Source organism: Clupea harengus, chromosome 6 (assembly GCF_900700415.2).
Source record: "Clupea harengus chromosome 6, Ch_v2.0.2, whole genome shotgun sequence".
Lineage (NCBI taxonomy): Eukaryota > Metazoa > Chordata > Actinopteri > Clupeiformes > Clupeidae > Clupea > Clupea harengus.
Genome location: NC_045157.1, coordinates 26001629 through 26018261, shown reverse-complemented (window position 1 = coordinate 26018261; position 16633 = coordinate 26001629). Strand labels below are relative to the sequence as shown.

Genomic DNA, 16633 nt, shown 5'->3' with positions numbered 1-16633 from the left:
ACAATGTCACTTTTCAATGACTGGAGAGAAGCCGTGTCATTTGCAGAACTGAATTAGGCATATGTTCATATCAAACAAAGGATGTGCTTTAAAATCCTCTCCTTGCAGTCAGTAATTTACTGTAGTCGTTTTTTTTTTGTTAGTATGTGTATTGTAATTGGAAAGTAGCATATTTAGCTAGCTGTGACATGTGTAACTGGCATACTGAAGGAGGTCCCCTGCTCAAAGGCTGCTATGCTTCCTCTTCTCAATATCAATATTGTTTACAGCTCCAGGACTTGGTTGTCACAGGTGACACTGAGGTAGCACTCTTGAGCTCTTGTAGTTCTATGGACAAGCCACAGGCCATGGTAAAATCCCTGCTTTGGGTATGGTGTTTGTGAAGGCTATCAGTATGATTGTGTGCATGTGGATGGCATAAACCCTCTTGCCCAAGTTCATGCCCTTCTAAAAGGAGTGGCATGCTAGACAGGGTATGGGGTTGATCATCTGGTTGATGCCACACATACAGTCTATGATCTTGATCTTGGGTTGCTCTGGGGACCTCCGCTGAACTATTGTGTATGCACAAAAGCACACTGGTATTCTACTGACTACAGTCTCTCTGCAGATAGCATAGACTATGTTTGTAAGCAGCAGGTAGCTTTATGTATTTCAGTATTAAAGCTTTCCAACCCCAAGACTGACATTGGTTAAGAGAATGTTCCGTTAGCAGACTGTTTCTTTAATTTTTTTTTTGGCTTTTTCTTCTGGTTTATTTTGCTCATCATCTTGCAGATGATGTATGTCATGCAGTTTGTATCAGTGTGTTGTCAGCTTTGTCCCAAGACTCTTAAGTATCATAAGCCAATATACCCCAACCTCACCCGTCCACACCCAAAGCTCTAGACGCTACTTCACAACTTGACAAATGTACAAATACATCTTCACAGAAAGGTCTGTGGTCGCTTGTGCTTTTCTTCTTCTTACCAACCAAAAATCCAGCTATCAGTGAGTAGCGGCCATCTGCATGTATAGCGCTTTCCCTTCTCAAGTTGACCTGCATGCAAGCTCTGGGTGTCAATGGGTAGTAACACAACAACAGCACCTGTGGCCTGGACACAAGAAAGCGCGCTGGCTGTTCCATGGAAACCCCACATGTCCACATGCCTTACTCCTAATCGTACTTCTAGCAGGTTAGAATCCAACATGCATCACCGCTATGATAGAACTTCTCTCTTCCCCCACGCCCCACATGACCTTGATTTCAACCAATCATCTCACTGTTTAAACATGCCCATGGAGCTTCATGTAGACTTCACCCATACGAATGAGCAGTTGAGAACAGACACACAACAGCTAGTGAAGTTGCCATGACTCAGGTTGTTTCTTGGAACTGTTTTGTGTTCTGAATCCAGGGTGATTCCAAATTCATTTCCATTTTACTGGGACCATAACTTTTATGTTTTATGTATGTCTGCCTTCTAAATTGTCATTATCAACATTTGTGTTGTGTTGAAAACTAATAAATGTTACATTTAAAAGTGTATAAAATAATATATGAAGTGAAATGAATTAGATGATGCATAACTGGAAAGGTTTATTCTACATCTATAGCATTTGATTTTGTTATGTTTATATGCCACAGAATTGGATAAAGCCTTACTTGAAAAATAAATATATTGTGCCCAATATTAGCATCATTTGGTTTTTCCATCCAGTATATTTTTGTTTTGTTGCCCCTATTCTGGACTTCATATGTAGAACAGGTTGTATTGTAACTTATTGTGTTCTTGCACTTTTTCAGTATCACTGAATCATAATAATAAACATAAACCAGGACGATGGCCCACGCAAGTTATTTGCCATACATTTTGAAGAGAACATTCATGTCCTCCATCTGGGTACAGGTTTCATAAATCACATGTGTACCACAGTCCTGGTGCTGGGAAGTGTAATGTATTCTGGTTGTGTAATGTGTCTTGGTCACCGCATGGCCCGCCAGCCATAGTATGAGAAGCTAAGCTATTTTCAGGATGTCCTATAGCTGTTATTCATCACAGATACAGTCAGGAAGAGTGTGACACAGAATACAGTATGTATAGCAGTAGATATGATAACTTCAAATACGAGTCATGTTGAACCATGCTGTTTTCTTTTGTTTTTATCCTGGGATATCCTATGCTTCTTATTCAACATTACAAATGTGTTGCACTATGAAGAACTTGTTGTTCTTTAACTTACCGTGAGATGAAATAATCATGTTTGGGTATCTTAGTCAGGAGGTTCTCTGTGGTGTTAAGCATATCGGTTGTATCATTTTACTTGAAGGATTAGAATAAAGCCATTTCATCTCTTCCACGCTCTATGAACAGAGGCTTGCTGTACGGTCTCCATTTCTGCTTGTCACTGTTTGATGATGCTGTTCCCTCATCTGTTTTTGTAACACTGCAAAAATACTGGAAAGTTACTTTGTTTGAATACTGTCCCCTCACTTAGGTCAGATGAAAATGCTGTTCATGTTTGAAACGGAATCATCCAAAGGTCCAGTATGTAAATTTGAAAAGATCTCAACTGTTTGTAGTCCCTGTTAGCTATAATTATTATATGTCCTTACCATTGGAAAAACATGGAGTAAGGTTCAAATGTCATACTTGTAAAAGATGATGAATAAATTAATTCAGCACCATCCATTCGAGCTGTTGTGTGGTTGATGTGTGTTTGCGGGTGAACTGATATCTACACTGCTTAGAATGTCTTTGCCCTCAAGGACTTCTTTCTTATTTGAGTTCATTTCAGAACTTCAGGTATGAGTTGCCCAAATCCCCCTCGCATTTGGTGGCATTCTAGTACAATAATAAATCAAATTAATTGATTTAGCATTATCTCATTATTTGGGGGGATTACACTTGGGAAAACAGTACTATAAACAGTGCTATATTTATACACTACACCTTCACTACACCTTCATCACTATTGAACCTAAGGTCTGGAGGCCTTTGTCTTCTGATTCGGGCTTCAGAGAGCTCCCTCTTGTGGATCTGGAGGTTCCTCCATTTTTACACGTATTCCACAAACAGGAATATAGGCTGCTATGAAATGAATAGCATCTTGTGTTCCTCTGTGGTTAAGTCATTTTGCATCCATACAAATGAGTTAATAGTCAACTTCTACATTATGAAGGCTTTTGAAAACAGGCACATACTGAGTATTACAGTGGGGACCAATGGTTAGCACTTACACTTGACTCTTTCTTTGAGTGGGCCGTCCACCTTAAACTAATACCTAGGGCGGTGTAAAAACGTTAATGCTGTTAAGAAGCTTAGTGCAGCCCTTCAGGTTAAATCCTCTTGTGCCTGAAGAGACGGAGCACAGTACTTCCGTCGCTAAACACCTTGTGTAAACTTCTTTCATAGGTAAGCGCTGCCTTTTATTGTATTTTGTTCAGTTATGAATTGAGTTGTATGTTTGTTTTGTATTTTTTTGGGGTGCTATGGCATGAAAAAATACACCGGATGGCTCGATAACTTTGTCTTGGATGACTGGATGATTTTGTGGACCATTTAAAACACTGTGACTTATTGTCACTTATTAAATCATTTTAAGACACTGGTCTAAATATTTGTGAATTTGTGTATAATAATAGTATATAGTAGTAATTCTAATATTATAATAGTATATTCATAATAATCCATGTCCTTGTAGAGCACAGAATTCATTTTTTAAGTATAAGTTCACCCCCAGCTCTGAGCCTAACCTACCCACTGCATCATTTTGAAAAATTGTAAAAAGCGAGCAAGGGACTGAGAGCTTACTAGACTGAGAGTTTATGAGTATCATGATGTAGTGAAGTCCTAAAAGGTTTACTCTATGTCTGCATCGGCTTTGCAAGGTTCAAGATTACTTTAAACAGTGGATGGCATGTTGAACCATTTTCAACCCATAACATACAGATTTTTTTAAATCTAATAATGTAATATACATTTTAGTTTGCAAGCAAACTGTACTGCAATGATTGATTTATTGCAAGCCAATCAACATAGAATGGAGAGCATATTGTATTAATTGCAACACATACATTCCTGTGTTATGAGTGCTAAAGCATTGACTGACGGTTCAACTGAAGTTTGGCTAGTCCTGTGGTTGGTCACATGAAACAGGTTTAGTGTCTTTATTCATCTGGTATGTTTACAGACCTTCAATTGTCAGGAGGCATGTCAAGTGGCCATGTTAATACACATTCCCCAGAAATAGATATGACTGTGGGTTTGTGTGCATCTGACTGGATCAGTGTGAGGAAGATTACTCACTGCTTATCCTTCACACAGCTGGTAGTGCACCTTCAGGACAGCAGGTGCCAATGCAAGCCACACAGTAACACAAAATGGCTTCTGTGGAAATAAAATGTGTTGAATTTGATAGTTAGACATTAGACTCACCTAGCAGAGATGGGTATGTTTAGTCATGGTAGTGCTCCGTCTTATCCTCAACTGACTGATCCTGTCAAATGTGAGAAGACCAATGCCGTACATGGGTCATGTTAAGGCTATGGTTGTATGACTGAAAGGACTAAAGAACTGCACATTTCCAAAGCTATCTACTGTTAATGATTTGCTATGATTTTGATTTAAATGTTTTTGTTTTGCACATTGCACATTTTGAAAAGCATCATTTTGTACAATGCATATTTACATCAAGTATGGACAACCAATTTTGTGGTTTACTTAAATTCTATGTTTTTCTCTCATTTTTAGGCTTAACTTTGATCATTCGCCAAGATGTGTGACCAGACTTTTGTGGCCATCACTTTTGGCCCCTGTGACAACTGCGCCAAGACAAAGCCTCTGATGAACATCTACCTGAACAATGAGGTCATCAACTACTGCTCGCTTTGTGTGGAGCTGGTAGGAGACAATTCCCATCACACCATACAACCGCCACACTATTCAGCTCCAATGCCAATCACACCATACAACCGCCACACTATTCAGTTCCAATGCCAATCACACCATACAACCGCCACACTATTCAGCTCCAATGCCAAGTCCACCACAACGCCACTTAAAATTGGTGTTCACGGGAGAAATGTTGAGAACTGTTCATAGATGTGAGTAAATTAAGTCTCCAACCGAAGTCAATGATCAGAGGTGCTGCTGTATAAGTGAAGTACTTTGCTTTCTGGAGGTGGCCATTATTGATTTGAAGGGTCATCATCGGTGGACTACAATAAGTCTCCAGAGCCCTCTTTAGCAAGGCACAAATGCACTAATAGTAGTTCTGGGTGAAATCCCAGATTAAAGTGTTATGTTTGCTTTGGCAGTTTTCACTTGTAGAGTAGGAACAAGTTGCTCAGAAGTAGTTTATTTTGGGAATCACTGCTGTGTATCTGAAATCAAACAAACAAACTGAAATCAAACTAATGTATTACACAATATCTAGGCACAATGATATGCAGATGTCTTTAAACTATGTATGCTGAAAAAATGAGATTAATTTGTATTAGTTTGTTTTGGTATCGTGTTCATAAAAGGCATTTTAGGCGTGACGTCACGGAAGCTGCATCAGCTGTGAGGGCTGGATAGTTTCTCTCCATGCGCAGGATAAGACCACCATCTGATATTTGTTTTGTCCCCTTACCGTCTCTCAAAGATGGCCTGTCAGGGACTGGAGAAGGGAGAGACCGTGGCAAAACTGAAGAAGGAAACGGAGGCTCTGAAGGTCAAGCTCGAGGTGGAGAGAAACAAACTCCACGACACTGAATGTGAGTGTAGTGGATGGAAGAGGGGCATCGTAAATCAAAACGTGCTATCGATGCTTTGCAGAGTAGTGGGCCTGTTGTGGATCTTAACTGACCATTCCTATGCTAAACACGGTTATTCATATGGTTGTTAAATTCCACGATACATTCGGATTGTGTCAATTTTTCAAGTAGCCGAAGCGCTGTCGTAAATCGATAAATTCAGATAGTAGTTTGGGTTACTCGTTTTTTCGGCGATATATTTTTATTTAATAAGCTGCACATTCTTCGGTTGTTTAGAAATAATCAAGACATCCTGCCTCTCTATTTTCTATGTCTATTTCTGTAATCCATTTGTGGCAAATGTCGTTCTGCACACTGTTGCATTCGATTACTTTCTGTTCGGATGGGAAAATGTGCGCTTCTAATCTGTCGTTTCTTCAATGTTGTTATTCCAAATAAGTGTATCAAATATTATTATCGTGTTATAGCCTAGCCTACTATATCTATTCACGCTTGCGGTTGAGATGTAATTTCACTTTCAACAGTGCACAAGCTTGCAGAGAAGGTCGAAGCTGTGGGACAGCTCAACATAAGAGCAAGAAGAGTTCTGAAGGGACATGCGAACAAAGTGTTGTGCATGGATTGGTGCACAGACAAGCGCAGGCTGGTTAGCTCTTCGCAGGTATGAGGTTGTATGTATCCTGCAAACACTAACTTGACCAGCCTTGAGAGTGGTGTTTTTGCCGCCACTGTCCACGGTTCTGATTGATGTAGAACTCAATTGCTTGGTAATACAGTAAAGGCGTGGTTGCGTTTTTAGTGCATTCATTAAAATGTAAGCAAAGACTGTCACTTTAAGCTTCCCTAAAAGAGCGGGTGTAACTTCTCAAGTGAGCACAATACCCGATGTATATTTGATTGGATACTGAACAGTCAAACAGTACTGTTTGCACCCCCCTAATGGGAAATTCTCTTCTTCAGGATGGCAAGCTCATTGTTTGGGACGCATTCACAACTAACAAGGTAAGTGAAATATCGAACACTCAAATGAGCAGGAACTCTACACCTATAAGTAGATTCATGCTGTTATCAGTTGACATAAACATTAAGAGGATATTCGTGTGCAAAAGCCTAATGGAAGCTGGACTCAGTGGTGTGCTAAGCCTTTCTGCTAGTAAAAATTAACCACATTTTAATGGCAGCTTCCATTTACTGGCTCAGCTTGTTTCCTTAATAGCATCCTCTCTCTCTCTCTCTCTCTCTCTCTCTCTTACACACACTCTTTGTCTTTCTATCCCTTTCTGTATATTTCCCAGGAGCATGCGGTGTCTATGCCTTCCACCTGGGTTATGGCGTGTGCCTACTCCCCCTCGGGCTGTGCAGTGGCTGCAGGGTGAGTCCTGTTCCAAACTTCCACAGCCTCGTTCAGTGCAGAACCAGCCAGCCAACTCTCTAGAGATTACAGAAAGCTGCAGATAAGGAACTTTCTCTAATGACTAAAGCTCAAAGTCACTCCCCCAGATTGCCCTGACTTAAAGGACAGGCTTTTCACTTTAATACACAAAAGTGGGTATCCCTACAGACCATGTTTACTATCATTTCATGAGCTACCTCACTTCCTTGCATTTTTATGTTTGAAAAAGAAATGCACACTGAATATGACATGTGTTTCTACTCTTCATAGTGGCTTGGACAACAAGTGCTCGGTATACCCTCTATCCCTGGATAAGAATGAAAACCTTGCGGCTAAGAGGAAGCCAGTAGCGATGCACACCAACTATGTTTCTCACTGCACCTTCACCAACTCCGACTTGCAGGTGGGTGCATGACTAGTTGTATGAGATGTTGTATGAGTGTTATGTTGTCATGTTGTTCATATAAGCTATTAAACACGTCAGCTTTTTCTTTGAACAAGCAAACTAGCATATCAGTGCCTTGCATTACATCAGTCATACATCTGGAATCTGTGTGCAATTGTTTTTGCTCTAGCATAATAAGCTCCATTGTCATGGTTTTTAAATGGTCCAGGCAGAGAAAGTCCATACAAATACTATATTATGGGCAACGTTACACAGTGTTCGAGAAGTCATACTGGTGTCGAGATAGCGGTGCTTTAATAATTCACATGCATCACCCCCTACACCTCTCCTCTCAGGCAGACAGCAGTAGGGGGGTATGTAATGGACTACTATTAAGCATCTATTTATAGTCTGAGCAGCCTTTATCAGCTGAAGGGGCTGGAGATGGGGATGTAGCTGAAAGTGCAGACCTCCAACGTAAGGACTGATATAGAAACCCTCTCTCTTCTCTTCCCTTACTCTTTTGTTATTTTGTTTTTCTTCTCACTCTTTTGTGAATCCTATTTCTTTTAGTCTTTTACATTATAGATACTGCATTCTAGCCAATGCACTTGAAGAACGGTGGATTTCTGGTGGATGATCTTGAATATTATGCCATTTGATTTGATTTGATAATTTATCATTTTATCAATCATGTTGAATATGGCTGTATAGTTTTAGTGCTGTCCTTTTTGTTGCACCGATTGTTCCTCAAAATGCAGTTACACTAATATGAGCCCATTTGTGTGTGTGTGTGTGTGTGTGTGTGTGTGTGTGTGTGTGTGTGTGTGTGTGTGTGTGTGTGCATGAACCAGTGGCTGTTTGCTGTGTTTGTATATGAGTGTGTCACAAATACGTGTAAATAACAGAAATATGGTATCATAATCTACTCTCTGCTCAGTGATGTGAAAGAGACTACTTCAAGCCTCAAGCTATGACCAGAATGTTAATACCAATGTGAAACAGAAGGTGGATTTGTGTGTAAAAACGAAATGTCTTTCAGATCCTCTGGTGAGAACTCCAAATGTCATGTCTGATAATTCTGTGTTCTTTTCTGTAGCCTCACAGGCTTACCACTAGGGAGCAGTAACAACATCACATTTACTCCTGTCCCTGAACTTCCTCTATGCAGTGTGTTTAACACTGTGTGTGTGTGTGTGTGTGTGTGTGTGTGTGTGTGTGTGTGTGGTGTGTGTGTGTGTGTGTGTGTGTGTGGGTGTGTATGTGTGTGTGTGTGTGTGTGCGTGTGTGTCTGGGTGTGTGTGTGTGTGTGTGTGTGTGTGTGTGTGTGTGTGTGTGTCTGGGTGTGTGTGTGTGTCTGGGTGTGTGTGTGTGTGTGGGTGTGTGTGTGTGTGGGTGTGTATGTGTGTGTGTGTGTGTGTGCGTGTGTGTCTGGGTGTGTGTGTGTGTGTGTGTGTGTGTGTGTGTGTCTGGGTGTGTGTGTGTGCGTGTGTGTGTGTGTCTGGGTGTGTGTGTCTGGGTGTGTGTGTGTGTGTGTGTGTGCGTGTCTGGGTGTGTGTGTGTGTGTGTGTGTGTGTGTCTGTGTGTGTGTGTGTCTGTGTGTGTGTGTGTGTGTGTGTGTGTGTGTGTGTGTGCGTGTGTGTGTGTGTGTGTCAGGTCTTGACCTCCAGTGGTGATGGTACCTGTGCCCTGTGGGACGTGGAGAGTGCACAACTGCTGCAGAGTTTCCATAGTCACACAGCAGATGTGCTCAGCTTGGATATGGGCCCCTCTGAGACCAGCAACACTTTTGTGTCAGGGGTAAAGTCTCTTCCACAGCGCCTCTCTAAAGCTCTATCATTTAGAATGGAGATAGTACGGCACTTAATCCACTGCTCAATGCATTACATATATTATCATGTCTTTCAGTCTTTGAAAATAATAAAGTCAACTAAATGGTAAATTATATACATACTGAATTGTACTCAGTGGTCCTGCTTTTTTTGTTGATGTTATCTAGGGTTGTGACAAGAAGGCCAAGCTGTGGGATATGCGCTCAGGACAGAATGTCCAGTCCTTTGAGACTCATGAGTCAGATGTCAATTGTGTTAAGTGAGTCCGTCACAAAGTGTATAACACCTCCTTCATTGAATAGGATGTGGCAAGACACTATCTGTTTCAATTTTAGATGTGCCACCACCACATGCATGGAGTGCTTCAATATTACCACTTTGTTCTCTTATAATTACATTTTTATAGTTCCTCATAATACACACTAAAATGAGTCATCAGTCCAAGATTCTACACAGAGCACTGCTGGGCTGAATTATGCTACATTATTTTTCACCTCTTGTTCTCAGGTTCTATCCCAATGGGGATGCATTTGCCACAGCATCGGATGATGCCACAGTAAGTACAATGTTCAGAGCACATTTTAATAATACACAATGTTGGCACTGTTTTGCTAAAGCAATCATTATCTGTTGGGAAATTATGGATTCAATTGATTGGGTCAATGGGTCAACGACTCATCAAACCTGATATCACAGAGCAAAGAACATGTCGGTGTTTCTGCATGGCCTGTCCCAATCATTCAGAAGTGATTAAATATAAATACAAGACGTCTACCATGCATGAGTGTGGACTTCTGTATATTAGTGATTTCTGCACATAAGTGTTTTTGTCTGTGTTTTGTTTGCAGTGTCGGTTTTTTGATTTGCGAGCTGATCGTGAGGTGGCTGTGTTTTCCAAAGATAGTGTCATGTTTGGCGCGTCCAGTGTGGACTTCTCTCTGAGTGGTAAGCTTTCCACCCACCAGCCTTCATTTCATTGGAACACTCAACTGAACACACAACAAAGACTTCAGCAGAGCTGTAATAGACACATTTCAGGTCAAAGTTCATGTTGTGTTGGATGAGCTATCACACACATGTCATGTGTCTGGACAGAAGTAGCTCTTGTTTCTGAGATAGACAGTCTTCAGCACACAGTCATCAGCACACCAAAAGACATGGTGAGGAAGAGAGGGAGTGGGGGGGGGGGAGGAGTCACATGTGCACATGACTTTTGGGGCAGTGAGGATATGATGATGTTATCCACCACTTCCTCTTCCTGTGTGTTATGTTCATGGAGCTGCTATGAGCTCATGCAGGCATGTAAAGGACTTCATTTAAAAGCTTGTAAGACTTTGTTTTACTGTATGGGCTTGTGCTGGACCATTATCCCATGTAACAACAATTACATATTTGTGTACATGTTTGTTTATACCTAATTACTAACCTAATTTCATTAAAAGATCAGGCATACAACTAATAAAAGAATGATGGCCACCTCAGTGCTCCCTTCACATACATGAAGTCTATGCAAAAAAAAAACAGAAGTCCTGTCCAGCTTTTATCTGACCAAAGAAGTATTATGCCACATCACCATTCCAGGCCCAATCAGGATTGACATGGTGTTTTTCACATTATAATTCAAGCCGGCCTTACATGGTGAATGGTCAGTTAGTTCCATCAACTTTTAAAGTAATTGTGATTGTAGTACAGGGGAAACACCAATAAAGTGTTTGGAAGAGAAGGTGATTCACGTGTATATGACAAAGTGGCAAAATGGCATGTGGTGTTTGTGGTGATGTCCCAACCTTTCCTTCTCTGCAGGCCGCTTGCTGTTTGCTGGCTATAATGACTACACCATCAACATCTGGGATGTGCTGAAAGCTGAAAGAGTGTCTATCCTCTTCGGACATGATAATCGTGTCAGTACAGTGCGTGTGTCTCCCGACGGATCAGCCTTCTGCTCGGCATCATGGGACAACACATTGAGGGTGAGATATCTGGGGCGTGCCCATACCAACCACTGGACCTTTCCCTCTGGGCCGCATCCCTGGAAAGCACCAAAGTTTCATCTAGAGCCCTACGCTTCTAGTTTAAGACAACAATTTGTCCAATTTGACATCATGCGGCAATACATTTTCCCTCTTATGTTTCATATCCTCATGCGATGAGTTCATCTTTTTTTTTACAATGAGAATTCTTTCTTCTTGTGTTTCAGGTGTGGGCCTAAAGTATCATTCACCCTAAGCGTGATATAGGAGATGCATTTAATGGAAGAGAGTGTGGCCACTTCCATGGCCATCACAGTGCACGTGTTGGAGGATCTCTGGACCTTGTGACATGTTAAATCAATGGGTCTGGGGTGGAGACTTTTTAGAGCTCTGGCATTCAGGAGTTACATACAGCACTGCTACTGTTATCACACAGGAGTCAATCTGTTTCAGCTTCTCTCCCTACCTCAACTGACTATCATTACACCATTATAAGTGTATTACATAAGTAATACATAAGGTAGTACTGCCACTGTTAATAGGAATAAGTAAATAAATACATAATAAATGATGTATTTTCCCTTTTCAACAACATGAATAGGCATATTGACATTTCCCAGACATAGAGAGACTAACCACACTATAACTTGTGCCATGTATTTTAAGGCTCTGATACAGTTTGTATTCCCAGTATTAACATTCAATACACCATTTACATATTCCTTTGCTAAAATGTAGACTAGAATATGTTGTCATACATTTTGCCAGTTGTAAAAAAAAGAAAGAATATTTTTCAGCTATAGCAGTAAAGTTACTTGGCAAGAATTGTATGCCTAATTCTCAGGACCCTCTCAGATTAAAAGCACAACACAACTGTGATGTATTACTTAGCACGTTTTAAAAGTGTAAGGGAAAGTTAAAACACTTGCAATGTTGGGGTTATTGATGAAATTTCAACTTTCAGTATTTCAAGTTACTACCTACCAACTCTGTAATTTCTGTACACACAGTCCAATTTAAATAAAATCTATTTAACTAATGACTCGTTTCACTGTTGAAGGTTATCCGAAATAGCCACTCTTAAAGGTTTTCTTAGCTTTGCCATTGTCTGCTTGATTTGGGGCCCTGTCTCTCTCACCTTTGTCGTCTTATTCAGATGTACAAACTCTTTACGCCTCTTTACATGCTTGACAACATTAGCCTTATCTTGCTGCAAGAAATATTTCGTACGTTGTTTTCTAATTCATAACAGCGTGAAGACGTATGTCACATAGGCTAATGTTTTGTGACGCATTGGTTGGGAGGAGTCAAAAATAAATAAAGCGACAAAAATGGGTAACGTTGTAGAACGGGAAGTGCTTTATGAAGAGGCTGTCCATTCGCTCGTCCTTACGTGGAGAGAAGTCTGACGTCGCTGGGAGGGTGAGAGATTTTACGTTGTAATAAAAATATATATTTCGCTTTTATTGGTATTTAGTATTTGAGGTTTCGTTACTACGTTGGGGGAGTCCAATGGACATTTTAAATGCTAAAACACTCAAGTCCTCGTCTTATAAAACCTTTCTTTGTAGGTATCCTTTCTTTGTGTCTGGCTTGGCGGAGGCCTGTAGCTAGAATTCATTGATAGATTCAGTGTAACATATCCTTGTTAGCGAGTTAGCCTTAATTTTTGTTGAGGTTAGCTAGCTAGGATACATTGATTGAGACTAGAGCGCACATATTTTTAATAAAACGTACCATACCACTTCGTGAATAGCAAATCATCTTTGCGTGCGACCAAGCATTTCCTTCTATGCCATTCAAACATTTCCTTCTATTGGTGGGTAGCTGAGAAAGCTACACGTTTTGACAGGTTGGTGAATGAGACCAGACGTTTGCTAATGTTAGGAAAGCTAACGGTCGCTAGTTAGCTGACGTTATCCAGCCAAGGATGATTGCTACCAACGGTTGTATTTACTCTATATACAGTAATTAGTTGCTATCATATACGATATTGGACTGACAGATAGCGGACACCAGTTTATACGAGATGATTCAAGATTACATGGCAATGTTAATTGAAAGACAGAGATGGGACAATAGCCATTAGAAACATGAAGACTACACAATAATATATATGAACCGGTCTATTATTTTTTGAAGTAGTATAGCTAAATATTAAGTATTAACGTTTTGTTGTTTGCAAACACTCTGCCTTCCAAGATGGTCTGTGAATTGATATTTAAATTCGTATAACAAAAACGGTCATCCTCCCCAGTGCATAGTCACAACCCTTAACGTTATGTAGCTAGAAATACTTGGATGCAACCTGCTCATTTTGGCAGCATATTTTTGGACAGAGAACAACGCACCAAATTGTATTTCTGTTGTTACAGAAAATGTCCTGTTGGTTGTGGAATGAAACTCTGGAGCTGGCAGAAGATTACATCGGTTTCTGCAGCGGAATCCAACGGACACCTCCCAGCGAGTCAGCTGTAGCGATGAGACATCTAGCCAAAGAGCTTGAGCAGCAGCACCGCTCTAAATTCCAGTCGCTATCCCAAACATTCCTGGTTTCCTGCGGATCCGACCCAAGCAACAGTCTGAGGAGTGTGATGGAAGAGCTTGTTGGGGATGGAAAATTGAACTGGGGAAGGGTGGTTTCCTTATTCACTTTTACGGGAGTGCTGGCCACTGAACTGTACACCAGGGAAGAGGGCAGAGACTGTTGCCAGAGATTAGCACACACTATAGCCGACTACCTGGGAGAGGAAAAGCGCGATTGGCTGACGGAGAATAAAGGCTGGGTAAGGACCAAATCGTTGACCGTAACTGAAATTTGATGTAAACTTTGTACATCAGTTGTTGATCGTTTTTTGAAATAATGACCCTCTGATCCTCATCAGTCCCCCATTTTCCCTCTCACATCACTTCAGCGCAACAGATGAAATTCAGATAAGGGACCTTACACACTCATTTGACAAAGCATTCACTGTTGATTTAAGCATCTGAAACTTTGAAGAGTTAGTCTGTCATCGTTTACCACATGTTATATAGTGGAATATAAGGTCAAACGTTAGTTGTTGCTCTTTTTGAGACTTCTGAACATCTTCAAAGTTTGTAATGCTTTTCATTCTTAATACTTACTTGCAGCTCCACCTAAATGAATACCCTGTCAGAGAACAGAGAGGAGCTTTGCAGATACCTTCCTGTGGCTTCTGTGTTTGAGTCAATTAGAGAGTGATGGAAGCAAAGAATCTAAGGAATGTCTGTGGTTCCCAGATGCTTTGAGCATTGAATTTGACAGTTTGGGAAGTTGAATGCTGACAGAATAGGGCTGTCCCAAACAAAGGAAAAGGAAAAGCTCTGCCACCATATATTAATGAATTATATTTAAAAAAATAAAGGCTGTGTGTCCCCAACAAAGCCTGTCTGTCAATAAGCACTAACAGGGAATTTAACACAAATTAGTGTCTTCAGCTAAAACTCCAACATATCCATACCTGATTTTTGGTATAGTCCACCCTTGGATTTGAGAGAAATATGGCTACAGATGAGAAACGCCATTGTTGGTGACCTGGATGTTGTACAGATTTCACCATAGGCCCGATCAATGGGTTGTTTGCTATAGTTGATGGAGTGCAGGATGACTTCTGTGCTAGCAACTGTAGAGCTCATACCCACTTAACAGCTGTTCAAGAAAATTCACCACGGCACAATTGGCCATGAAATGTTTTTTTTTTTGTCATGTTGACACTCTGTTGATTTTCATGGTTCATGCGTGAAGCTTCCGTAAATACCAGCCCAAGAGCTTTGTCTTAAGGCAGAAAACAATAATAATGCAACACCTGGTCCTTTCAGGCCGGTATAGCAGGTGGCCGTCCAGAGGCAGCTGCTTCAGTACTGAGCCAGAGTGGGGTGGAGTTCCCATTGTGCTCTTGGTTGAGCTTGAACAGCACTCTTACTCTGATCTCTTGAAAGATGAGCTAATTGATGAAGTAAAACTGCTGAACTTTCGAAACCATCATGGCGCCCTATGTAGAGAATCGCTTGGTTAATCGCTTTTGGCTATCAGTGATATTCACGGCGTTAACTTAGTGAGGGGTAGTGCTGTTGTGTAGTGTCTGCTCTACATGGAATGATGACATGTAGGGGCGATGTTCATAACTGAACCTACCCAGAATATTTTAAACACAAAGCCAACTATTACTTGGGTAAATCCTCTGAGCACATTTGATGTTTCATGTCACGGACCTCTCGTCCATGAACATCAAAGGCGCCAAAGGACCATGTGACTCAAAGCCTGACGATTACACTCCTGTGTTTTTCTTGACGCATACCCAAGGTGTCTTGAAATGTGCCTAGTACAGTTCTTACAGTTTTGGGGGGGGGGGAGAATGACATGACATTGTGATTAAAGGTTTTTCAACTGCTGTTCTGTCTCTTACAGGAAGGTTTCTGCAAATTCTCACGCACTCCCAGAGAGGTCAACCAGGAGTCGTCCATGAAGACGGCGTTGTTTGCCGCAGCTGGTGTTGGCATCGCGGGCCTAACCTTTCTGCTTGTGCGCTGAACGAGGTCCAGATAGCATTTCTCATCTGCCATTAAAGTTTCATCCCTCCCAGTAGGGTCATCTTAAAAAGGACCTTATCTCATCAGGTGAATGTTCCATATGACTATTTTACCTTTACTTTTAAATTATGACAGAAAATTAATTTTACTAGATGGTGATTGTAAAATTGACACATGGCCTTCTGAAATATTTGAAATTTTACATATCTTTACATATCTACTGTCAAAGTATATTTTGTAATTGACACACTTGATGTAGCACAGGTTTCAGTTGTCACCCATTCACCTCTGTGTTGTGTACTATCTTAATGGTCTTGTTTTGGGGTGGGTTTTTCTTTGGATTATGTGATAACTGCAGAAAGAAGAAGCCTCAGTTCTATTTTCCTTCATTGACTACCATTGTTTAAGGGAATGGAACCATAGAGAATTTGAAAAGTAATATATTTATATAAATCGCAAACTCTAGTCAATTAGCAGACATCATAACTTTTAACGTTTTGTTTGCCCATTTTGACTGAAACACTCTTTTATAAATCATTTCAAGTTTGTCCATTCTTTCGAAGAACATAAAAAACTCTGTAAGGTGCTAGCTTACAAGCATTAATTCTCTATTCCACTAAGTGACCAAAATTTCAAATTTATTTATTTAGCATTTAAGAACAAAACATTTCAATGTCCCAAAATTTGCAACAAAGTCATTATATTTTTACATCATTTTATTTATTTAACACTTTCTTAATAAAAAAGGTACATAAAAATTGA

The 16633-nt window shown here is 40.5% G+C and overlaps 2 protein-coding genes across 2 annotated transcripts; both read left to right on the top strand.

Annotated features, from left to right (window-relative positions):
• The first annotated feature begins 3288 nt into the window (after positions 1 to 3288).
• Positions 3289 to 12359, top strand: gnb5b (guanine nucleotide binding protein (G protein), beta 5b). Its single transcript, XM_012814747.2, has 13 exons — positions 3289 to 3395; positions 4734 to 4883; positions 5629 to 5740; positions 6265 to 6401; positions 6701 to 6742; positions 7036 to 7112; positions 7404 to 7536; positions 9175 to 9318; positions 9518 to 9609; positions 9858 to 9906; positions 10199 to 10295; positions 11154 to 11320; positions 11548 to 12359. The coding sequence occupies exons 2-13, from the start codon at positions 4758 to 4760 to the stop codon at positions 11557 to 11559; spliced, it is 1188 nt and encodes a 395-aa protein (XP_012670201.2). The 5' UTR covers positions 3289 to 3395; positions 4734 to 4757; the 3' UTR covers positions 11560 to 12359.
• A 93-nt stretch (positions 12360 to 12452) lies between these two features.
• Positions 12453 to 16633, top strand: bcl2l10 (BCL2 like 10). Its single transcript, XM_012814953.3, has 3 exons — positions 12453 to 12742; positions 13696 to 14106; positions 15750 to 16633. The coding sequence occupies exons 1-3, from the start codon at positions 12683 to 12685 to the stop codon at positions 15870 to 15872; spliced, it is 594 nt and encodes a 197-aa protein (XP_012670407.1). The 5' UTR covers positions 12453 to 12682; the 3' UTR covers positions 15873 to 16633.

Coding starts and splice junctions, on each gene's coding strand:
- bcl2l10 (XM_012814953.3), top strand. CDS start 12,683: ATGAAGAGGCTGTCCATTCGCTCGTCCTTACGTGGAGAGAAGTCTGAC. Junction 12,743..13,695: donor AGTCTGACGTCGCTGGGAGG/GTGAGAGATTTT, acceptor CTGTTGTTACAG/AAAATGTCCTGTTGGTTGTG. Junction 14,107..15,749: donor TGACGGAGAATAAAGGCTGG/GTAAGGACCAAA, acceptor TGTCTCTTACAG/GAAGGTTTCTGCAAATTCTC.
- gnb5b (XM_012814747.2), top strand. CDS start 4,758: ATGTGTGACCAGACTTTTGTGGCCATCACTTTTGGCCCCTGTGACAAC. Junction 5,741..6,264: donor CAAACTCCACGACACTGAAT/GTGAGTGTAGTG, acceptor CACTTTCAACAG/TGCACAAGCTTGCAGAGAAG. Junction 7,537..9,174: donor TCACCAACTCCGACTTGCAG/GTGGGTGCATGA, acceptor TGTGTGTGTCAG/GTCTTGACCTCCAGTGGTGA.